At 37.7% G+C, this 25093-nt stretch overlaps 1 protein-coding gene across 8 annotated transcripts in view; it reads left to right on the forward strand.

The window, feature by feature from the left end:
- Window positions 1-25093, forward strand: part of UIMC1 (ubiquitin interaction motif containing 1) — a 141821-nt gene that overhangs the window by 38425 nt on the left and 78303 nt on the right. For all 8 annotated transcript variants that reach the window (XM_070233842.1, XM_070233841.1, XM_023617159.2 and 5 more), the window contains one exon: window positions 15441-15595. In XM_070233842.1, coding sequence (XP_070089943.1) covers window positions 15449-15595 — 147 coding nt within the window. In that variant the 5' untranslated portion in view covers window positions 15441-15448. The remainder of the gene's footprint in view (window positions 1-15440; window positions 15596-25093) is intronic.

Genomic DNA, 25093 nt, shown 5'->3' on the forward strand with positions numbered 1-25093 from the left:
AGGAAGACTGGCACAGACGTTAGCTCAGGGCTAATCTTCTTTAAGCAAAGAAAAGGAAGATGGGCAACAGATGTTAGCTCAGAGTGAATCTTTCTCACCAAAATGAATAAATAAAAGTAATATTTGCACATAGTTCAAAATTCAAACAGTAGGAAAGATCTCTTTCCCCTCTCAATCCCTCAAATTCCCTCTCACACTTTTGGCAGTTTCTTGTGTATGCTTCCAGGTGAATTTTATTTGTTGTGGTTTTTTTTTTTTTAAAGATTTTTATTTTTCCTTTTTTTCTCTGAAAATCCCCCGGCACATAGTTGTGTATTTTTAGTTGTGGGTCCTTCTAGTTGTGGCATGTGGGATGCTGCCCCAGCATGGCCTGATGAGCAGTGCCATGTCGGCACCCAGGACCTGAACTGGTGAAACCTCAGGCCAAAGAAGCAGAGCGTGCAAACTTAACCATTCGGCCACGGGGCTGGCCCCATGTTTGTTATTTTTTGAGGAGGATTAGCCCTGAGGTAATATCTGCTGCCAATCCTCCTCTTTTTTTTTTTTCCCGCTGAGGAAGACTGGCCCTGAGCTAACATCCGTGTCCATCTTCCTCTACTTTATATGTGGGACGCCTACCACAGCATGGCTTGTCAAGCAGTACCATGTCCACACTGGCGAACCCCGGGCTGCCGAAGCAGAATGTGCGCACTTCACTGCTGTGCCACCAGTTCGGCCCCTGTTTTTCTAATTAATGATTATTTTCTGTGTCAGTGTATAGAGATCTGAGTAAAAAACTTGGTGGTAAAGCAAAGGAGAGGGTTTTATTGGTGATAGGGTCGATGGAAGTTATTTTTAGGCTCAGAAAGTCTTGATAATGCTTGTAGCAAGGGAATAGAGTGGCTCTAGAAAGAACTAAATATAAGAAGGGTTGGGAGGAGCTTATTGGGAAAGAGTTGAAGGCAGAAGTGCCTTAGAAAGGCTCAGTGAAAACTTAGTTGTCTTGGTTTTGTGACTTTCTCCAGGAATCTTATCTTGGTAGCTTTGAGTAAGAAGTACACAGCAAGTGGTATTTTTCCAGGGTTAGGGGTTCTCTTTTGAAGTGGCTAACTATGGGACCCAGTGTAGGTAGGAAGTTAGAGGCAAAATTATTTCTTTTTCTAGTGTTGAGTACAGTGCTGAGTGAGAATTGGTTTCCTTAATTTAAACCTCACTTCTTTTTCTCACCTTAAAGTGGAAAATACTTAGAAAAATTTAACCTTCTTGTTACTTGAACGAACTACTTGCCAAAGGCTTTCAGGCTCTTTTTCAGTTAACAGAAAATTTTTCCTGAAAATTATTTTTGGACTAGACATCATAGTTGAAGGTTGTAAATGGATTAATTTCTGGTTTTGATGACCTGAGAAAAATTTATCAATGCCGATTCTTTTTTTTCCTTCTGCACAAAATGTATCATGTTTTATTTACTGTTCTGCTTCTTTCTTTTTTATGCTTAATGACATATGTCTTGGAGATTTTCCATGAGGGTATGTATAAGCTTTTGCTTTTTTAATTTTTAATTTTTAATTTTTTAATTTTTTTGAGGAAGATTAGCCCTGAGCTAACTTCTGCCAGTCCTCCTCTTTTCATCAAGGAAGACTGGCCCTGAGGTAACATCTGTGCCCATCTTCTTCCACTTCACATGTGGGACGCCTACCATAGGATGGCGTGCCAAGTAGTGCCATGTCCGTACCTGGGATCTGAACCGATGAACCCCGGGCCGCCAAAGCGGAACGTGCACACTTAACCGCTGCACCACTGGCCTAGCCCCTGCTTTTTTTATTTTTAAAATTGTTGTGAAATATACATAGTACAAAATTCACCATTTTAAGTGTAGAGTTCATTGGCATTAAGTACATCTACGTTGTTGGTGCAAACATCACCTCTTTCCATTTCCAGAACTTTTTCATCTTCCTAAACTTAAACTCTGCAACCATTAAACAATAACTCCCCATTCCTCCCTTCCCTGACCCCTTGGCAACCACCATTCTACTTTGTGTCTCTGTGAATGTGACTACTCTTGGTACCTCATATAAGTGGAATCATACAGTATTTGTTCTTTTGTATCTTACTTCACTTAGCATAATGTCTTCAAGGTTCATCTATGTTGTAGCATGTGTCAGAATTTCCTTCCTTTTTAATACTGAATGATATTCCATTGTGTGTATATATTAGATTTTTTTTTCCCTTCTTTTCCTGAAAGTCCCCCCAGTACATAGTTGTATATTCTAGCTGCAGGTCCTTCTGGTTGTCCTATATGGGATGCCGCCTCAGCATGGCTTGTTGAGCAGTCTCTTGTCTGGGCCCAGTATCTGAACCGGTGAAACACTGGGCCGCTGAAGTGGAGCTCACGAACTTCACCACTTGACCACATGGCCGGCCCTGATATTTCTATTTTTAATATTTTGAGGAACTGCCATAGCGTTTTTCATAGCAGCTTCACCATTTTACATTCCCACCAGCAGGTTACAAGGGTTATAGTTTCTTCACATCTTCTCTAGCACTTGCTATTTTCTCTTTTGGGGATAGTAGCTATCCTAATGAGTGTGGGGTGGTATCTCCTGGTTTTGGTTTGCATTTACCTAATGATTAGTGATGTCAAACATCTTTTCATGTGCTTATTGACTGTTTCTTTATCTTCTTTGGAGAAATGTCTTTTAAATCCTTTGTCCATTTTTTAATTGATTTTTTTTCTTGTTGAGTTGTAGGAGTTCTTTATATATTCTTTATGTATTAACCACTTATTAGATAAATGTTTTGCAAATATTTTTTATTTTTTCCCATTTCATTTAGTATAATGACCTCGAGATCCATCTGTGTTCTCACAAATGACAAGATTTCTTTCTTTTTTATGACTGAACAGTATTCCCTGGTATATGTATACCACATTTTCTTTATCCATTTATCCATTGATGGACACTTAGGTTGTTTCTGTGTCTTGGCTATTGTAGATAATGCTCCAGTGAACATTGTGGTGCATATATCTTTATGCGTCAGTGTTTTCATTTTCTTCAGATAAATACCTAGAAGTGGAATTGCTGGATCATATAGTAGTTGTATTTTCAATTTTTTGAGGAACCTTTATATTGTTTTCCATAGTATTTGTACCAGTTTACATTCCTACCAACAGTGCACAGGGGTTCTCTTTTCTCCATATCCTTGCCAACATTTGTTACTTCTTGACTTTGGTCGTAGCCATTCTAATAGGTGTTAGGTGATATACCATTGTGGTTTTGATTTTTAATTTCTGTGATGATTACTGATGTTGAGCACTGTTTCATGTACCTGTTGGCCATCTATATGTCTTCTTTGGAAAAATGTTCAGATCCTCTTCTCATTTTTAAATTGGATTCTTTGCTGTTGAGTTGTATGAATTCTTTATTTTTTGGATATTAATGTGGTTTGCAAGTATTTTCTCCCATTTGGTAGACTGTCTTTTCATTTTGTTGATGATCTCCTTTGCTGTGAGAAGCTTTTTAGTTTGATGTGTAGTTCCACTTGTTTATTTTTGCTTTTGGTGTCAAACTTTAGTCTTCTTTGTCATGATTGTTTAAGATTGTCTAGGGCTTGTGCCTTTCTATATAAATTTTAGAATAAGCTTGTCTAAGTCTACAAAAAATCTTGCTGGGGTTTTTATAGGGATTGCATTAAATTTAAGATGAATTTGAAAGGAATTGACAACTTTAGTATGTTGTATCTTCCAATCCATGAGCGTGGTGTGTCTCCACTTATTTAAATCTTTGATTTCTTTCTTTAATTACTCAAAAGAGAAGTACATAGGTGTAAATCTAACAAAACAAGTACAGGACTTGTATGCTGAAAACTACAAAATACAGCAAGATTTTTTAAAATATTAAATTATAAAGCTAGCACAGATTTTAGAAATTTGAATAACAAAAAAACAATTTCACCACTTTAGCTTAATTTTTCTAAATTTTGTGTAATTAATTTATTTAATAAGTATTTATTGATCACCTGTTATTTGTCAGAGAATGTGCTAGATGCTGGGGCTGTATTATTCTTGCCTTTCTGGAGCACACAGCCTATTAAGAAAGATAGATATTTCTTAATAAGTCACACAAATGAACATATAATTATACAACTGTGGTAAGTTATTTTGAAGAAGATGTGCATGGTGCATTGAAAATATGTAACAGAGATATTTAATCAATTTGGGGAGTCAGTGAAGACTCTAAGAAGGTCATAATTGAGCTGAGATCTCAAGGGTGGGAAGGAATAAACTATGTGAAGGGGAGTGTTGGGGGAATCTTCTATGCAGGAGCATGTGCAAAGACCCTGTGACAATAAAGGAGTATCACTGTGGCTTAGGAACTAAGGGAGAGCTTAGAGCAAGAGGAGCCTGGCAGGAGGTTAGATAACACAGGACATGCGTTGTAGACCACCTTAAGGGCAAAAATGTCTTAACTGTGAAACCAGTGAGAAGTTACTGAAGTTTTTATTTAAATAGTGGACTAATTTAAGATTTTCCGTTTGAAAAGATAAGTAGAGCAGATTGGAGGGGAACAAGAATAAAAGTAAGGAACCTAATTAAGAGGTTATTACAGTTGTCCACGTGAGAGTTGTTGGTAGCTTGGACTAGGGTAGTGGTCAAAATGGACAGAAATGGACAGGTTAAAGAGAATATAGAAGGTGAAATCAATAGGACATGAGGATGAATTGGATATGAAAATGAGAGAAACAGAGTCAAAGATGATGTCTTCGTTTTATGCGGGATGGAAGGTTGCTGGAGTCCCGCCCTGGCTGAGTCCAGGTTCCTGAGGGATGGACGGCGTCGGTGCAATGAGGGGGAAATAAAGGGGACGTGAGACTTGGGTTGGTGTTAGCAAGTCCAACTTTACTGTGCACAAGTGTCGTTTATATATTTTTCAGGATTAGTACAGAAATAGTTCTACAGATATTCTCAGAGAGATAAGGAAGTAAAAAACGAGCACAAGAATATTTATTAGCATTCTGTTCTATAGAGCATAAGGTTAATGGTGGTCTTTTCCGCAATTAACTAGTGTTTGTTGTCTCTAAGCTAAAGGAGATAGGTACCTAGGCATCTGTTGTAATTCATGGTAAAGTTAAATCAAAGAGAGAAGGTCCAGACCTCCGGACAGGACAGCAGTGCGTCTGGTTACAACCTGGTGGAGCCATCCCTGCCTCCCTCAATCATTTACGCCATTAGTGTAGATGGTTAATGCAAACAAAAGGTGACTCCAGGGTGTCTTATTCCCAGGGCTATCTGCATTCTCAGCGGGCAGTTAAACATCTTTACATTTTCGCGCCCTTTAGCAGGTGAAAGCATTCCTTTGTCTTTTAGATTGTGGAGCTAAGTCCCTTAAGCACACTGCCGGAGAAAGTATCATTTTGTTAGTAAAGTAAAGGGCTGAAAAGCTAAGCTAAACTATGTATCTTCAAGAATAAAAAACAGAAATAAGTATAGACATAACCTTGCTAGAAAGCATGCATATAATTCATAAAATATCAGGGGTGTCGGCCGGCCATTCTTCACCGAGGGGCATCCCTGCACCCCTCGGCCCTTCTGCTCATCAATTGTTTTTTATTTATTGCTTTTAGGAGAAAACCTCTATAACATTTTTAACAGAAAGCAGAAGGTCAAGAATAATATATAGCTATATCTTGATCATCCAATTAACCAGCAAACTTAGAAGGACGCTGCATATGTATATTTAGACAAAGAACTGGAGGGAGAAGGAAACATTAACCAGATGGAGGCCATAAACCTAATTCGACATCTTATCTGGGCAGGATTCCTTTCTGATTGTCTCAAATGGGACTGTGTGCTTCTCCATTAATTAACTGAAAAATATCTTGAAAGTTACCTGCAGGTGGTCACATTCTCTTACTATATCTAATTTTCCTGGGAGGTAGTGCCTCCCAAGCAGCCACCCAAAGGAGTGAAAACTGGAGGTTAAGAAAGGAAAAGGAATGAAGGGCAATTAGAAGCAGCACAGGTTTCAGAACTATGTGAGGGGCTGGCCGGTTATTCTTCACCAAGGGGCGACCCTGCACCCCTCGGCGTTAGTCGGCTGGACCCTGTCAAACAGCTGATCAAATGATGTAGCCACGGCTCCCGGCAGAAGGTGGATACTAGCTTTCAAGTCTGCCTCAGCTTTTACTTTCCTCTGTGGCTCTCAGATTTCTTCTCTGAGTGCACGCAACCCTGCTGCCAGGGTTCTGTAGGAGGCTTGGGCCTGCTCTGGTCTCTGCTGTGCATGTACACAGCCTCCCATCAATCTGGGATATTTGGAGAGTTTATGAATCCTCCTATGGCTGTCTCAGTTCCTGGAACTCCCTGATAAATCTCTGACTCATCCTCTGGTTTGTTGCTTGCCTCAGATAGGACCCATCACAGGCTACTGGTTACTAAGGTAGACTGAAAATGTTCCAACCTAATGAGTCCCCTCCAGCTATGACTCTGAAGCTGTTGATATTCATGTCTTGGTTGAACTATGGGACTGATAATTCTGGGGGAGGAGGGTATATGGAAGTAGCTCTGGGTGTGAATTGCAGACTCATGGTATTCTTACTCAAAGTTCAGCAGTTTTCCTGAATGAACATTTTTCATTTTGTTGTATGCTTTTGGTCAATTTCCAAGCTGAAATGGTTGTTTTTGACTGTTTCAGTCAGCTTTATAGTTTATTTTTGAGAACAGATTTATTAACCTCCTTTCTTTGTCATGACAGTAATCAGAAGTCCCTTGTTGAATTTTAGTCAAGGTATACACCTGTGTAACCACCACCACAGTCAAGGTACAAAACACTTAGGTTATCTCAAAAGGTACCGTTGTGCCCTTTACCTGTCATTTCTCTCCCTTCCCCATTCTGGCCCCAGGCAATTACTAGTCTGTTTTCCTTTCACTGTTGCTTACATTAGTCTTTTCTACAATTTCATATAAATGAAATCATACAGTATGTACTCCTTTGTGTCTTGCTGCTGCTTCTCACCATAATGTTTTATGTAGGTTCTTTTTTATTGTTGAGTAGTTTTCTATTGTATGGATAGAACACAATTTGCTTATCCATTCACTTATTGATGGATATTTGGGTTATGTCTAAGTTTTGTGTGTTATGAATAGGGCTGCTACAAACATTCGTGTCTTTATTTCTCTTGGGTAAATACCTGAAGTGGAATGGCTAGGTGGTTTAGTAGCATATGCATGTTTTACTTTTTAAGAAACTGCCAAACTGCTTTCCAAAGTGGTTGTACTGCTTTATATTCATATCAGCAATGTGTCAGAGTTCCAGTTACTTTATATCTTTGTCAGCACTTGGTATTTTCAGTCTTTTAAGTTTTAACTGTGCTAGTGGATGTATAGTGGTATCTTATTGTGGTTTTTTCCTTAGCAACTTTATTGCCAAATAATTTATGTATAATAAACTGCATCTATTTGAAATCTACAGTTTGATGAGTTTTTCCAGTTGTATACACTTATGAAACTACCACCATAATCGTGACAATAGTACATTTCTATCATCCTCACAAAATTCCTTATACATCTTTTCAGTCCCTCCTTTCCTGAACTCCTGGCCCTCTGCAGCCACTGATGTGCTTTTTTGTCAATATCGATTAGTTTGCATTTAAAATTAATGGAATAAATCAATCTATGCTTTTTGCATCTGGCTTGTTTCATTCAGCATACTGATTTTGAGATGTCACTCATGTTTTGCTGGTATCTTTTTTATGGCTGAGTAGTAGTCTGCTGTATGGATAAACGACAGTTTGTTTATTAATCTGTTGATGGACATTTGGGTCATCTACAGTGTTTGACGTTGTGAAGAAAGCTGCTGTGAGCATTTGTATACAAATCTTTGGTGATATGTTTTCATTTCTATTGGGTAAATAATATTAGCAGGATAACCGGCCTGTATGGTAGTATACATTTGTTTTTCTAAGAAACTGCCAAATAGTTTTCCAAAGTGTTTATAGCCATTTTACATTCCCATTAGCAGTGTGTCAGAGGTCTGTGTATTTCTCATCCCTGCCCACATTTGTGTTGTCAGTATTTTTGATTTTAGCTGTACTAATGGATGTGCAGTGATATGTCATTGTGGATTTAATTTCTGTTCTGATAACTAATGATGTTGAGCATCTTTTTTTTCTTTGTTTTGCTTATTGGCCATTAGTGTATCTACTTTTGTGAAGTCTGTTCATATCTTTTGCTTATTTTAAAAATTGGTTTTTTAATTGTTGCGTTATAGGAATTCTTTAAATATTATGAATACAAGTCTTTTACTAGATATCTGTATTGCACATATTTTCTTCCATTCTGTGGCTTTTGTTTTCTTACTGGTTTCTTTTGAAGAACAGAATTTTTAAATTTCAATGAAGTCCAATTTATCAATTTTTTAAAATGCCATGGTTTGTACTATAGGGGAGGAAAACTTTTTCCTTCTCTTCTAGGTTCTTTGGCTGGTTTAATAATTAAATTGACATAAGACAGATTAACAGGAGAAAAACAAATTTAATTTCATGTTTATGGGAGCCTGTAAAATTATGAGACTCCCCGAAGTGATGAAAGCAGGTATCTTTTATACCTTTTAGACAAGGAAACTATTTGTGAAGAATTGACAAAACAAAGGGGTTTGATCTTGGGATAGCTATTAGTGAAGAAGTAACAGGTTTGTTTATACAGCCTTCTTGTCCCTGAATTCTCTATCTCTGGTGATAAGGATGCCTTTTGTCTTCTTGGTACAGGGAGGATACCTTCACAAGGAAAATATATTTTCTGCTTTCAGGGGGACAAAGGAGGGTCGGACTGTCCTTGTACCTGCTGATTCTTAAATAACTTTGATTCAAAATAATCAATATGCCAAAGTGGCATATTTTGGCATGGCATGTTCTACTCTCCTTCAGTACTTTCTGTATCCTGAGAAATTTTTGCTTACTCAAAGTCACAGAGATTTTCTTACCTTTTAAAAACCTTGTATCCCTACTGATAACTTTTTTTAGCACAATCAATAATATGTGTATATTTATTTGTAAATTATATATGTGTACTAATATACTTAACGTGTATAGCGTAATACACACAAAATGTAAAAAGATGAGTCAAGGAACTTGAGTAATACAAAGTAAACATGCTTATTAAACACAGAAACACTGGAAACTGGTATGTCAAGTTAAATCTCTTGGTTGCTTCTGAAAGTGAAGAGGTTTAGCTAGATTGTTGGTAATTCTAAACTCTTTTGGGTCTTGAGCTCCTTTGAGAATTGGATGGAAGCTGATGCGGGGTCGGTGAGCCGAGGAGTCGAAAGAAAGATTTCTTAGACTCTTAAGATCTGGCAGTAGTGCTCTTTTATTTAGAGAGTAGAATAGCATGGGGACAGGACCCATGGGCAGTCAGAGCTTCTGCTGCCGCCGCTTCTGCTGCCCCCGCTGGCATGGGGACAGGACCCATGGGCAGGCAGAGCTCCTGCTGCTGCCCCGAGTTGAGGGTTAGGACTAAATTTAAGGCATAGGTATGTGAGTCATCTCTTTACAAGACAAAGGAAAGAACATGAAAAAGAAGTTAAAATGGCATCAGTGCAGGTGGGGTCTGGTCATTGGGTGATCCCATGACTTTTAGACAAGAATCAAATCGGATTAAGTAAAGGTTAGAAAGGTTAGACGCCACCACCCTAAACCAGTTACATGAGATTGCCAGACAGCAACCAACTTAAGTTCTTGCCTTCCCCATTAAGAGCTTCTAGAGATAAGACCATTCCCCCTTCTTCCTGGCACAGAGAGGGAGGCATCTTCACAGATAGAGGTTTCCCTTAGAAATGTAAATGTTTCCCAACAAGGGGGCAAGCAAATTCCACTCCTTGGAGCCTGAATCTCATCTGTAGTTTTAAAACTAACCAGCCTAAAAATCCTCATCATAAGCCATTTTTTTTTTTTAAAGATTTTTATTTTTTCCTTTTTCTCCCCAAAGCCCCCCGTACATAGTTGTTTTTTGTATATTCTTCGTTGTGGGTCCTTCTAGTTGTGGCATGTGGAACGCTGCCTCAGCGTGGTCTGATGAGCAGTGCCATGTCCGCGCCCAGGATTCGAACCAACGAAACACTGGGCCGCCTGCAGCGGAGCGCACGAACTTAACCACTCGGCCACGGGGCCAGCCCCTATAAGCCATTTTAAAATTAAGCAGCCTAAAAATCCTCTTCAGAAGCTATAAAAATTTCCCCAAGGAACATAGAGAAACAAGACAGTTTTGCAGGGCTGGCCTGGTAGTACAGCAGTTAAGTTTGTGTGCTCTGCTTCAGTGGCCTGCGGTTCATGGGTTCAGATCCTGGGCGTGCACCTACACACCACTTATCAAGCCATGCTGTGGCAGGCCGTCCCACATGTAAAATAGAGGAAGATGGGCACAGATACTAGCTCAGGGCTACTCTCCCTCAGCAAAAAGAGGAGGATTAGGGGTGGATGTTAGCTCGGGGCTAATCTTCCTCAAAACAAAACAAAACAAAACAAAACCAGTTTTGCACACAATTTTGGGAAATTGTGAATCCATTGATCCTTTAAGGGCTTGTGGATTGACAGGTTAAAAACGCTTAGCCAGCAGTTCTCTTAAGTATTATTAATCTAAGGTCTGTCTCTTTAATTTGCCACAGTCTGTGTATTTTCCCCTCAGGTGTCTTTGTGGTTTCTCTCTTGGCCCCCAGAGAGATTTGTTTTCTTTTTCTTTGGGTAATTTCATTATGGCAGTAGCAGACCTGCATCTAAAAAGGATGGGGTAAGGTGAGTGGTTAAAACTGAAGACTTTGGTCATTTTAATCATTTATATTAGGCATATGGCACCATTTGTGCAAAGTTTTGTGTTATGTTTTTTTCCATTTCTGTTATAGTTTGATGGTTAGAGAATACCCTACTACTGCTACTTACCATTAAAATTAATTTGTTTTAATTTAGGAAGTGGAAACATGTCATCCTATATGTTTAATGATAACTTGATAGATTAGATACATTTATATTTGTATTTAATGTGATTTTTTTCTTGCACATTGGCAGTTCATGTCTAGTTATTTAATGAAATGTTAATATTTTCTCATCAGTTTGCACGTACTTTATGTAATAGATGGCTAACCCTTTTTCATGTATGTTATAAATATTTCTGTTACTTTAAATAGTGAATTTAAAAATTTGTCGTTTAATTTTTTGCTATTTTCTGTATGATTTCTATTTCTTCAAGACTTAAATAATTTAAAAATATGCATTAAGAATTATGCTTCTGTTCTTATGATATAGAATGATTTTGTGAATTTGTGGATCGGAAGCATTTGGGTGTATTCTTTGTTACTGTCCTTCCTCAATGCTAGGATTGTACAGACTCTTGATAATAAGATGTAACAACTCCCTTAGGAGTAATTGACTGATTAAAGGATTTGAGAAGTTTGTAAAACAGTTAAGGTTGCTGTGTTTAAATTAGTGAGTCTCTGCTCTGGTTATAAAATAAAATCATCTGGGGAGTTTTTTTTTTAAATTTAGGTAAAATTCATATAAAATCCAACCTTTTAACCATTTCAGAGTGTATAATTTAGTGGCTTTTAGTACATTCAAAATACTATGCAATATCACCACTTTGTAATTCCAGAACATTTTTCTCACCCTAAAAAGAAACCTGTAGCCATTAAGGAGTCCACATTTCCCTCTCTTCCAGTCTTTAGCAGTCTTAATCTGTTTTCTGTCTCTCTAGATTTGCTTATTCTGGATTTATAAATGGAATCATACGATATGTCGCCTTTTGTGTCTGGCTGCTTTCACTTAACGTAGTGTTTTCAAAGTTCATCCATGTTATAGCATATAATAGTACTTCATTGCTTTTTAAGATGGAGTAATATTCCGTTGTATGGATATACCACATTTTGTGTATCCATTCATCATTTGTGTTGTTTCCCCTTTTTGTCTGTTGTGATTAGTGCTGTCATGAGCATTCAAGTACAAGTTTTCATTTGAAGACTTTTAATTTTCTTGGGTGTTTACCTGCGAGTAGAATTGCTGGATATATGTTTAACTTTTTTTTTAAAGATTTTATTTTTCCGTTTTCCCCCAAAGCCCTCCAGTACATAGTTGTGTATTTTTAGTTGTGGGTCCTTCTAGTTGTGGCATGTGGGACCCCGCCTCAGCGTGGCTTAATGAGCGGTGCCGTGTTTGCGCCCAGGATTCGAACTACTGAAACCCTGGCCTGCCAGAGCAGAGCACGCGAACTTAACCACTCGTCCACGGGGCCGGCTCCTATATTTAACTTTGGGAGGAATTGCCTAACTTCCATACCAGCTACAGAATTTTATGTTCTCACCTGCAGTATATGGAGGTTTTGATTTCTGCACATCCTCGCCAACATTTGTTTTATGTGGGTTTTTTTGTTACTATGTTTTTTTGAAAAAAGCAGCTTTATTGAGATATATTCACATATCATAGAACCTACCCATTTAAAGTATACAATTTTAGAACATTTTCATAACCTCAAAAACATATCTCCCTATCCCTTAAACAGTCAGTCTACAATCCTCCCGAACTCCCAATCCTAGACAACCACTAATCTATTTTCTGTCTTTATAGATTTGCTGTTTTGGACATTTTGTATAAATGAAACCATGTATTATGTGGGCTTTTGTGACTACCTTCTTTCACTTAACGTGTCTTCAAAGTAATTCATGTTGTAGCACGTATCAGTGCTTCATTCCTTTTTCTTCCCCCACAGCGGCTACACCATTTTACATTGCCATCAGCAGTGTACTAGGGTTCCAGTTTCTCCATATCCTTGTCAATACTTGTTATTTTCTGTTGTTTTTTATAGCCATCATCATGGGCTTTGCATTTCCCTAATGACTAATGATGTTGAGCATCTTTTCATGTGCTTACTGGCTATTTGTATATATTCTTTGGAGAAATGTCTGTTTAAATTCTTTGCATGTTTTTTAATTGGTTTATTTGCCTTTTTTACTGAGTTACAAGAGTTCTTTATATATTCTGGATACAATTCCTTTATTACATAGATGATTTGCAAATATTTTTTCCACTTTTTTTCACTTTCTTGATTTTATGGTTTAGAGCACAAAGGTGTTTAATTTAGATGAAGACCAATTTATCTGTTCTTTCTTTTGTTGCTTATACTTTTTTTCTTTTGAGGAAGATTAGCCCTGAGCTAACGTCTGCTGCCAGTCCTCCTCTTTTTGCTGAGGAAGACTGGCCCTGAGCTAACATCCGTGCCCATCTTCCTCTACTTTATATGTGGGATGCCTACCACAGCATGGCTTGCCAAGCGGTGCCATATCTGCACCCGGGATCCGAACTGGCGAATCCCAGGCCACCGAAGCAGAACATGCGAAGTTAACTGCTGCGCCACCAGGCTGGCCCCATGTTGCTTATACTTTGAATGCCGTATGTAGATTTATGCCTATGTTTTTGCTTAAGAATTTTATAAATTTTGCTCTTATGTTTATCTTTTTGATCCATTTCATGAAACTTTTATGTATATGTGAGAGAGAGGTCCAATTTCATTCTTTTGCATGTGGATATCTAGTTGTCCCAGTACCATTTGTTGAAAAGGCTATACTTTCCCCATTGAATTATCTTGGCATCCTTGTTAAGAATCAGTTGGCTGGGGCCGGCCCCGTGGCAAGTGGTTAAGTTCGCGGCCTCAGCTTCAGCTGCCCAGAATTTCGCTGGTTCGGATCCTGGATGCGGACTTGACACCACTCATCAAGCCATGCTGAGGTGGCGTCCCACGTGCCACAACTAGAAGGACCCACAACTAAAAATATACAGCTGTGTACTGGGAGTGCTTTGGGGAGAAAAAGGAAAAAATAAAAAATCTTTAAGACTCAATTGGTAGTAAATGTGTGGGTGTTCTCTGGACTCTCAGTTCTATTCCATCATGTCTGTCCTTGTGCCAGTGCCACACTGTCTTACTAACTGCAGCTTTTGTAGTAAGTTTTGAAATTGAGATATGTGAGTCCTGCAACTTTGTTCCTTTTTTTCAAGATTGTTTTGGCTATTCTTGGACTCTTGTATTTCCATGTGAATTTTAGGATTAGCTTGTCTATTTCCACGAAAAAGCCAGTAGAGATTTTATTAAGGATTATGTTGTATCTGTAGAGCAGTTTGGGAAATATTGCTGTCTTAACAGTATAAAGTCGTCCAATTCATGAACATGGGATGTCTTTGCATTTACTTAGATCTTCTTTAATTCCTTTCAACAATATTTTTAAGTTTTCTGTTCAAGTCTTACACTTTCTTTGTTAAATAAGAATTTTATTTATTTAATTAATTTTTTGTGGAAGATTGGCCCTGGGCTAGCATCTGTGCCCATCTTCCTCTACTTTATATGTGGGACGCCTGCCACAGCATAGCTTGGTAAGTGGTATGTAGGTCCATGCATGGGATCCAAACCAGTGAACCCTGGGCCACCAAAGCAGATCATGTGAACTTAACTGCTACGCTGCTGGCCCGGCCCCCAATTTTTTCTTTTGGTGCTATTAGAAGTGGAATTTTCAAAATTTCATTTTTGGATTTTTTATTGCTAGTGGATAGCAGTGCAATTGATTTTTCCCTGCAATCTTGCTTACTTTATTCATTAGTTATAGTAGTTTTTTTAGCATATTTCTTAGTTTTTTTTCCTTTTAATATACGAGATTATGTCATTCACAAATAGTGATAGTTTTACTTCTTCCTTTCCTATTTGGATATCTATTATTTCTTCTTGCATAATTGACCTGCCTAGAGCCTCCAGTATAATGTTCAATAGAAAAGATGAAAAAAGAAATTCTTGTTTTTTTTTTTCTTTCTGAGGAAGACTTCCTCTGAGCTAACATCTGTTGCCAGTCTTGCTGTTTTTGCTTGACGAAGATTCGCCCTGAGCTAACATCTCTGCCAGTCTTCCTCTATTTTGTATTTGGGTTGCCATCACAGCATGCCTGCTAATGAGTGGTATAGGTCCGTGCGCCCAGGAACCTGACCTGGTCTGCCAAAGCGGAGTTTGCCAAACTTAACTACTAGGCCATGGGGTTAGCCCCGACATTCTTGTGGTGTTCGTATCTTAAGGAGAAAGCATTCGGTCTTTTCCCTTTAAGTAGGATATTAGCTGTGGATTTTTTGGACATGTCCTTTGTCAGGTTGAGGCATTGGTATTTAAAAAAAAAGCCTTTTAGATAAATTATGTTTATGTAGTCAAGAGAACCAGTTATCTAAGTTAATGTTTAAGGAACAAGGATAAATACTATTTTTATTGCAATTTCTCTGAAGATATTTATGTGTTTTCCTCTGTAGAAATAATACAAATTTTAATGAGTAGTGAAAAGTTCAGAAATCTAGTTTTCCTTCTATTAGGTGGATATCTTTTTCTTTTACATGACCAAATTACAGATAGCGTCTAGAAAACTTGTTCTTTGAGTAAATTATTTGTCCTTTTATTTCAGACAAAAAGATGCCACGGAGAAAGAAAAAAGTTAAAGAAGCCTCTGAAGCTCAGAACCTGGAGAAGAAAGATGCAGAAACTACCAGTTCTGTCACTGTGAAGAGGAAGCGTAGACTTGAGGATGCATTCATTGTGATATCTGATAGTGATGGAGAGGTCAGTATTCTGAAGAGTGAAGCTCTAGGTCTCAAACGAGGCCTCCTTATCCATGACTGGTTTGTTTTGCAACTGTACCTCAGTGCCAGCTTCCAGACCATTCAGTTTTTATTCAGCTTCATTTTGATTTGTAAATGGAATTAAGAATTACTTAAAAGGAAGTAATTATACTGTTTGGCTGAGGATGGATCATAGTTCCTCAGTTTTGTAATATATTAGCCCAAGGTGGTATTTTAAAACTATTTGAGGGGTCAGCCCTGTGGCCGAGTGGTTAAGTTTGCATGCTCCGCTTCGGTGGCCCAGGGTTTCGCCGGTTCGAATCCTGGGCTTGGACATGGCACTGCTCATCAGGTCATGTTGAGGCGGCGTCCTACATGCCACAACTAGAAGGACCCACAACTGCAAGTATACAACTGTCTACTGGGGGAATTTGGGGAGAAAAAGCAAAAAGAAGATTGGCAAGTTGTTAGCTCAGGTGACAAAAAAACACTATTTGAATAATCTAAATCAGACGTAAATCTTAATTTTCGTGTGTCTAGAAAGTAAGAGAAAGAGAATGTAAATGCCCTTTAAGTCTCTAGATATAGTCTGTCCAATGTGATAGCAAATATTCACCTGTAGCTATTTAAATTTAAATTAATTATAAGTAAAAATTAGTTCCTCTGTTGGACTAGTCACATTTCAAGTGATCATAGCCACGTCAGTCTAGTGTCTGCTGTATTTGCCAGCACTGTTATAGAACATTTCCTTCGTTGTAAAAAGTTTTATTAGACAGCACTGCTCTAGATATTAAGGTCTCTCTTTTGTTCCCTATTTCCATTTGTTTATTGGAGATTTCCATCTGCCTGTAGGTCACATTGAATAAGGCAATGAACTAAGTCATTGTTTTTTCCTCCAAGTTTGCTTCTTTCTTCTTTATTTTCTATCTCATTTGATGGTAGAACCAGTCATTTGCCTCAAGTTATAAAGCTCCAAATTATCTTTAACTCTTTTCTCTTTCTCATCTGTTTTACCTAATCATTCACCACATCCTTTAGTTTTTACCTCTTTTTACCTCAGGTCTATTCTCCCTCTTGTATTTCTTTTTCTGATGATCTGTTCTTTGAGTTCTTGTTAACAGACTTTGAACTTGCTTCTCTCCCTTCAGTTTTATCTCTCTACGTTTCACTTAGCTTACTGCAATTTTCTTTTAACAGTTCAGATTTTCGATCTTTGCACTTGCTTGCTTAAAAATCTTTGACTCCATGATCTGTACAAGATCAGTTTAGAATTTCAGTATGGTATACTCTATCAGAGCCTTCACAATCTAGTCTAGTATAGGATCTTATCAGCACTTCATTAGTTTCCTTGTCCCCCTGCCAAGACTACTACCACATTTAAAAAAAATTTTTCCCAATTTGATAGTCAAAAAGTTGTTTATTTGTAATAATCAGCAAGATTAAACATTTTTTCATATCTCTGTTGGGTATTTATTTTTTGAATTTCCTCATAGTCTAATTTTTAATTAGGATTTTGTCTAAATAATTCATTTTTAAGGTGTAAAAGTGTATAAAGAAGGAAACAAAACAATCCATCAGTTCTACCACTTGGATAGCCTGTCTTAATAATAACAAAAATAAAATAGTTATATACACACACAGATATGTTAAAAAGTTATATACATATGTGATAAAAAATGAAAACAAAATAGAAACAGATCAAAACTGTCTGAAAACAAAACAATATAGAGAGGTATAAAATGAAGATGAACACCTCAGTGAAAGTACGTTTAATGAAAGGTAATAATTTCTTCTGTATTCTTCCAGAAAAAAAAACTCTTTATGCATATGCCATCAATAAAGACTTTTAGAGACTGGCCTGGTGGGTAGTGGTTAAGTTCATGGGCTCCACATCCATCGGTGCCCAGGGTTTGCAGGTTTGGATCCCAGGCGTGGACCTAGCACCGCTTGTCAAGCCACTCTGGTGACATCCCATATAAAATAGAGGAAGATTGGCACAGATGTTAGCTCAGGGCCAATCTTCCTCACAAAAAATAAAATTAAAAAAAAAAAAAGACTTTTACAGGAAAGGAATCATGCTACACATACTGTTTTGCTTTTTCACTTAATATTTCTTGGAGAGCCTTCTATAACAGCACACAGATCTATCTCCTTAAATTTTTTTAGATTGTCAAATATGTCATACATGTAGGAGAGCGCATAAGCTGTCAATACATAGTCTTAACAAATAGTCTGAGCACCTGTATTCACCACCTTCGAAGCCCTCTTGACTTAGTATGATCCTCTACAGCTGCATCCCATCCCACTTATCTAATCAACAAATATTGTGTGTGTTCTGACTGCTCTCTCAACTGGTGTTTCCCCCATCTTTCTCCTTCTCCTTGGGGCTCCCTGTTCCCTGAGACAGATCAATATTGAAATTAGGCCAATTAATAACCCTACAATGGCCTCTAGGTGTTCAAGTGTAAAGAAGAGTCACACATTTCTCACTTGAAATCAAAAGCTAGAAATGGTTAAGTTTAGTGAGGGAGGCATGTTGAAATCTGAGATAGGCCAAAAGCCGGGCCTTTTAGACCAAACAGTTAGCCAAGTTGTGAATGCAAAGGAAAAGTTCTTGAAGGAAATTAAAAGTGTTACTCCAGGTGGCTGGCCTGGTGGTGTAGAGGGTAAATTCATGCGCTCCACTTCAGTCGCCCAGGGTTTGCAGGTTTGGATCCCGGGCATGGACCTACATACAGCTCATCAAGCCATGCTGTGGCGGTGTACCACATAGAAAATAGAGGAGGATTGGCACAAATGTTAGCTCAGAGACAATCTTCCTCAAGCAAAAGGAGGGAGATTGGCAACAGATGTTAACTCAGGGCCAGTCTTCCCCACCAAAAAAAAATGATGCTACTCCAGTGAACACACAAATCATAAGAAAGTGAAGCAGCCTTATTGCCAGTATCAAACTTGTAGTGGTCTGGATAGAAGATCAAACCAACCACAACATTCCCTTAAGCGACAGCCTAATTCAGAGCAAGGCTCTAAGTCTCTTCAATGCTGTGAAGGCTGAGAGAGGTGAGGAAGTTGCAGAAGAAAAGTTCGAAGCCCCCAGAAGTTGGTTAATGAGGGTGAAGGAAAGAAACCATCTCCATAACGTAAAAGTGCATGGTGAAGCAGCAAGTTATCCAGAAGATCTAGCTAAGATCATTAATGATGGTGGCTATGCTAAACAACATATTTTCAGTGTAGATGAAACAGCCTTCTATTGGCAGAAGATACCAGCTAGGACTTTTCATCGCTTGAGAGGAGAAGTCAATGCCTGGCTTCAAAGCTTCAAATTGCAGGCCTTTTTTTTTTAAAGATTGGCACCTGAGCTAACATTTGTTGCCAATCTTCTTTTTTTTTCTTCTCCCTCAAACCCCCCAGTACATAGTTGTGTATTCTAGTTGTAGGTCCTTCTGGCTCTGCTGTGTAGGATGCTGCCTCAGCATGGCTTGATGAGCAGTGCTAGGTCCGTGCCCAGGATCCGAACTGGCGAAACTCTGGGTTGCTGAAGTGGAGCACGCAAACTTAACCACTTAACCCCGGACAGGCTTTCTAGTTAGGGGCTAATGCACCTGACGATTTTAAGTTGAAGCTAGTGCTCATTTACCCTTCCAGACCCTAGGACCCTTAAGAATTGTGCTAAATCTGTTCTTCCTTTGCTCTATAAATGGAACAACAAAGCCTGGATGCCAGCACATCTGTTTACAACATGATTTACTGAATATTTTAAGTCCACTGTTGAGACCTACTGCTCAGAAAAACAGATTAAAATTTTACTGCTCATTGACTATGCACCTGGTCACCCAGGAGCTCTGATGGAGATGTATAACAAGATGAATGTTTTCGTGTCTGCTAGTACAACATCCATTCTGCAGACCATGGATCAAGGAGTAATTTTGACTTTCAGATGTTATTATTTAAGAAATACGTTTCATCAGGGTGTGGCTGCCATAGATAGTGATTCCTCTGATGGGTCTGGACAAAGTAAATTAAAAACCTTCTGGAAAGAATTCACCATTCTAGATGCCATTAAGAACATTCATGGGAAGAGGTCAAAATAGAACGTTAACAGGAGTTTGGAAGAAGCTGACTCCAACCCTCATGGACGACCTGGAGGAGTTCAAGACTTCAGTGTAGGAAGTAGTTTTTGATGTGGTGGAAATAGCAAGAGAGCTAGAATTAGAAGTGCACTTGAGCCTGAAGGTGGGACTGAATTGCTGCAATCTCATGATAAAACTTTAATGGATGAGGAATTGCTGCTTATTGATAAGCAAAAAAAGTAGTTTCTTGAGATGGAATCTGCTCCTGGTGAGGATGCTGTGAAGATTGTTGAAATGACAACAAAGCATTTAGGATGTGACATAAACTTAGTTGATAAAGCAGTGGGAGGGTTTGAGAGGATTGACTCTAATTTTGAAAGAAGTTCTACTGTGGGTAAAGTACCATCAAACATCATCACACACTACAGAAAAATTGTTTGTGAAAGGAAGGGTCAGTCAGTTGATGTGGCAGACTTCACTTTTGTCATATTTTAAGAAATTGCCACAGCCACCCCACCCTGACTATCCTGATAGTCAGCAGCCATCAGCATCGCAGCAAGAGTCTCCACCAACAAAAAGGTTACAACTCGCTGAAGGCTCAGATGATGGTTAGCATGTTTTAGCAATAAAGTGTTTTTTCATTAAGGGAGGTACATTGTTTTTTAGATATAATGTTAGTACACACTTAATAGAGTATGGTATAGTGTAAACATAACCTTTATATGCACTGGGAAACCAAAAAATTTGTGTAGCTCGCTTTATTGTGATATTTGCTTTATTGAGGTGGCCTGGAACTGAACCCGCAATATTTCCAAGATATTCCTGTAGTCCAATATTTATTTTTTCTTTTGTTGGTTGTGCTTTTGGCATCGTATTCAAGACTTCATTGCCAAATCCAGCGTCATGAAGTTTTCCTCCTATGTTTTCTTCTAAGAGTTTTTAAATTTTAGCTCTTACATTTAGGTCTTTGATCCACTTTTTATTAGCTTTTGTATATGGTTTAAGATGAGAGTCCAACTTTATTCTTTTCCATGTGGATATCCAGTTTTCCCAGCACCATTTGTTGATATTTTAACTTTTGACCTATGTCTTGATGTTGTAATTGGGTTTCTTGTAGATAGCACACAGTTTAGTCTTTGTTTTTATGCAATCTGACAGTCTCTCTTTTTTTAAGTTGGTGTGTTTAGATCATTTATATTTAATAGTTATTGAGATACTTTAATTAAAATCTACCATCTTATTGATTGCTTTTGCATTGATTTTTAGTTTTCTACAAATCCTTGTTAATTTAATTTTATTTTTGCATATGTAGAATGTTTGCTCTATTGAACAAGTCAGATCTGTAGAGAAAGATCTGTAGAGAAACTGAAATTGTCCTGCTTCTCCATCCTGTACTCCTTATTCCACATACCTCACCCTTGTTGGTAACCAGTTTTATTCATTTCTTTCTTTCCTTTTTTTTTTCTTGAGGAAGATTAGCCCAGAGCTAAAATCTGCTGCCAATCCTCCTCTTTTTGCTGAGGAAGACTGTCCCTGAGCCAACATCCATGCCCATCTTCCTCTACTTTATATGTGGGACGTGTACCACAGCATGGCTTGCCAAGCGGTACCATGTCTGCACCTAGGATTCAAACCGATGAACTCCAGGCCACCGAAGTGGAACATGCACACTTAACCACTGAGCCATCAGGCCGGCCCTATTCATTTCTTGTTTATTCTTCAGATGTTGCTTTAAAGCAAAAATAAGCCCACACATGTTTTCTTAATAGCCCTTCTTTTTATGTGAAATTTAGTATACCTGTTTACATTTTGTTCTTTTCTCTGAACAATGTTTCTTGTAGGTTATTTTTTCTGTTCTCTCATTTGTTTTCTTCTATTTCTTCAGTGGCCCTTGTTTGATTTTTACCTGAATCTGTTTTCCTTTGGAAACCCAGTAATTCTTTTTTGTTTTTTTTTTTGAGGTTGTTTTGTCTATCTTCAGTTTCCTAAGTTTTATCAATTTTCATTCCATTTGTTCCTTCTTGTCTGATTATGGTCTGAGTTTTTAATTTCTTTTTTTTTTTTTTTAGAGATTTTATTTTTCCTTTTTCTCCCCAAAGCTCCCCAGTACATAGTTGTATATATTTTAGTTGTGGGTCCTTCTAGCTGTGGTACGTGGGATGCCACCTCAGCATGGCCCAATGCGCGGTGCCATGTCCGCCCAGAACTCGAACCGGTGAAACCCTGGGCCACGGAAGCAGAGCGGGTGAGCCCAACTGTTTGGCCACGGGGCCAGCCCCTGAGTTTTTAATTTCTGATTCTAATTTTTCCTTAATATCCAGATGCTTCTTTGAAATCTGTTTGGAATGTTGTGTTAATTTTCTTTTCTTTTCTGGGTTAGTGTTTAGGGAAGAATGTTCATAAGCTGAAATGTTCTTATTTGAAGTTTCTCTTTCTGTTTTAATAGTCACTAAGTTTGGTATTTCTTTTTTTATTTCTATCATTTATTGGACAGATGGCCTAGCTTAAAAGCTTTTCTTTTTGTTACTTTAGTGAAATACAGTTTTTTTAGTGCATGATGTTATAGATATTAGTGGGCTTAGAGGGTAGAAAGGAGAGATTGACATGTCTCATTTTTTTCCTCAGGACCTTCATTTTTGTTTCTCATTTTTTTCTTTTCCTTCTATAAATCTGAGGGACACCACCTCTTCTCTTTTTATATCCTTCTCTTTCAGTAGCAGTGCGTCTCTGTGGTTGCCACTTTTGGTTCATCTCACTGTTAAGCCCTTTAATGAGGCCAGTTGCGTGAAGTACCACATCTTGGACCTGTGCTTAGTGGTTGGTTTTCTGGTGTTTCTTAGTGTTAGACTTTCTAATTCTGAGGGTAATTTTGTCTATGCTTTAAGTTCTTCACTCTATTTTTATTATTTTTCATGGAGTCCGTTAAGCCACCCCTTCCTCTGTTTTGTGTACCTGCAGACTTGCAGCAGTGTTGGGAGCTCTGGTGGAATTTGTTATTTATTTCTCTGCTTGCTGATTATTTGAAGTTCATGGTTTGTTCTGTCTCCTAATAATGCTGAAGACATTGGTCATAGATGTTATTTTTGGCCTTTGTTGGTCTTGTGGTTTTTCTGGAGGGTATTTGGAGAGATTCAGATTTAGGTAATTACCATTATCTTCTAGACTTTTCATTTTCAACAATTATTGATCACTTTATTATAGATGAGTCTCTCATATATAGCCTTGAGTTGCATCTTGTTAGATTCTGTTACATTCACTATATTTCTTTTTCTATATTTTGTTTTTTTGGCTCTCTGTTTTGGCATATCTTTTGGTATTTAGGAAGACATATATTTTATGTTGTAGACATTAGTTTTATATTAATGCCTTTTATAATTCCTTTTCTTCCTTTTTTTCTTATTTAGCTTTCTATAATCTGGTTTGTCAGTTGTAAATAGTATCCTTGGACTTTAACTTCTAACCCAGAAATAGTCAATGAACTTATTTATTTTTTTGGCACCTGAGCTAACATCTGTTGCCAATCTTCTTTTTGTATTTTTCTTCTTCTTCTTCTTCTCCCCAAACCCCCCAATACATAGTTGTATATTCCAGTTGTAGGTACTTCTAGTTGTGCTATGTGGGATGCACTTCAGTATGGCCTGACAAGCAGTGCCATGTCCATGCCCAGGATCTGAACCAGCGAAACCCTGGGCCACCAAAGCAGAGTGTGCAAACTTGACCACTTGGCGACAGGGCAAGCCCTTGTCAATGAACTTATTGTACTTTCCATTTCTGTCTTCTCTCATTTGTTAGTTGCATCATTTCTACATTATTACAATATATAATTACATATTTTTCTTCTATTCTCATCTCTACTTTTTAGTCTTAGATCTAAAATGTATTAAATATTCACTCTCAGTTCTTTTGCCAAAGTTTATGGTTTTTTTTTTTAAAGATTTTATTTTTCCTTTTTCTCCCCCAAGCCTCCTAGAACATAGTTGTGTATTTTTAGTTGTGAGTTCTTCTAGTTGTGGCATGTGGGACACCGCCTCAGCATGGCCTGATGAGCGGTGCCATGTCTGTGCCCAGGATTTGAACCAGCGAAACCCTAGGCCACTGTAGCAGAGTGTGAGAACGTAACCACTCAGCCATGGGGGCCAACCCCAGTGTATGGTTTTATACAGTTAAAAACTTAGCTAACATTTGTTGACAGTGAAGCTGAAAGAGAATTTTTATACCATCAACTTCATCACACATTTCCTAAAAGAATTGTTGTGTACCAGTACATGTGCATTTATGAAGTTGCTATGAAAAGTACGTTTGTAGCTTTGTTTTATTAATTGGTCTTCCGTATCATCGTCTACTTCCTGAGTATTTCGAGCTGTGTTGTCATTGGAATATGGTACTTGAGCCACCTTCTTTGCCTCAGATTCAACCAGCATTTCCAAGCAGACAGCTTTGAAGTCTTTTATTAACTTCTCGAAAATTTTATATAGTTTTTTTAGTCTTAGCAAATCCAATATTTATAAGAAATCTACAAAGTATTAATACTTACGTATGAAATATCAAGGAGATGTGTCAGCTTATTAATTCAGTACTCTTTCAAAGAATTCTTTTGATTTTGAACTTATTCTTTGTTTTCTATATAAATGTTTAAATTTTGATATTTCATTAGTCAGTACATAGTTAGAAATAAGACACTCTGACTGTCATCCTTCACATTAATTACTTTTGTAAAAATATAAAACCAAACTCAGTGTGTGAAGGATCAAACTTCTAAGTAAAACTAGAATGAAACTTTTGTTCTTCATTTCTTCACAATCACTTGGATCATCAGTTGTTTCACTGCTGCTACATTCAAAATAGGCTTGATTAAAAATTAAAATGATAGTTAAAATAATGTTATAAAATAATGTCTACGTTTCTCAGATATTTAATACCTTAGATTTTAATGGCTATGCTTAAAATATCGCATATTATAAACTGGTCATTCTGCAGATAAGTAGTCTGCATCTTCCACCATGGAAATCCACTTATCATGTGCATTGATGATGTAGCAATGTCAGATTGCTGTAAAAGTTTATAAACGCTTATTCTTAGTTTCTGTACTTATTTTGTTACAGACCAGTCACAAGCAGTGTGTTGATTGTCACCCATCTGTAGATCATACTTTCAGTAACATTGATTGAGGTTGTTTACAGCCTTTTACAATGACAAAACATTCTACTCTGAACATTATTGTGCACACGTCTTTGTGATTATGTGTGAGTGTATCTGTAGAATAAATTGCTAGAAGTATATTTCTGGACAAAGAGTGTGTATATTTATGATTTTAGAGGTTATTGTCAATTTTGCCCTCTAAACATATTGCATCCATTTTATCCCATGGTATAAGATGTACTTATTTCCCAACATTAAGTGTTACATAAAACATTTTCATTTTTACTATT

The sequence above is a fragment of the Equus caballus genome, chromosome 14, assembly GCF_041296265.1.
Source record: "Equus caballus isolate H_3958 breed thoroughbred chromosome 14, TB-T2T, whole genome shotgun sequence".
Lineage (NCBI taxonomy): Eukaryota > Metazoa > Chordata > Mammalia > Perissodactyla > Equidae > Equus > Equus caballus.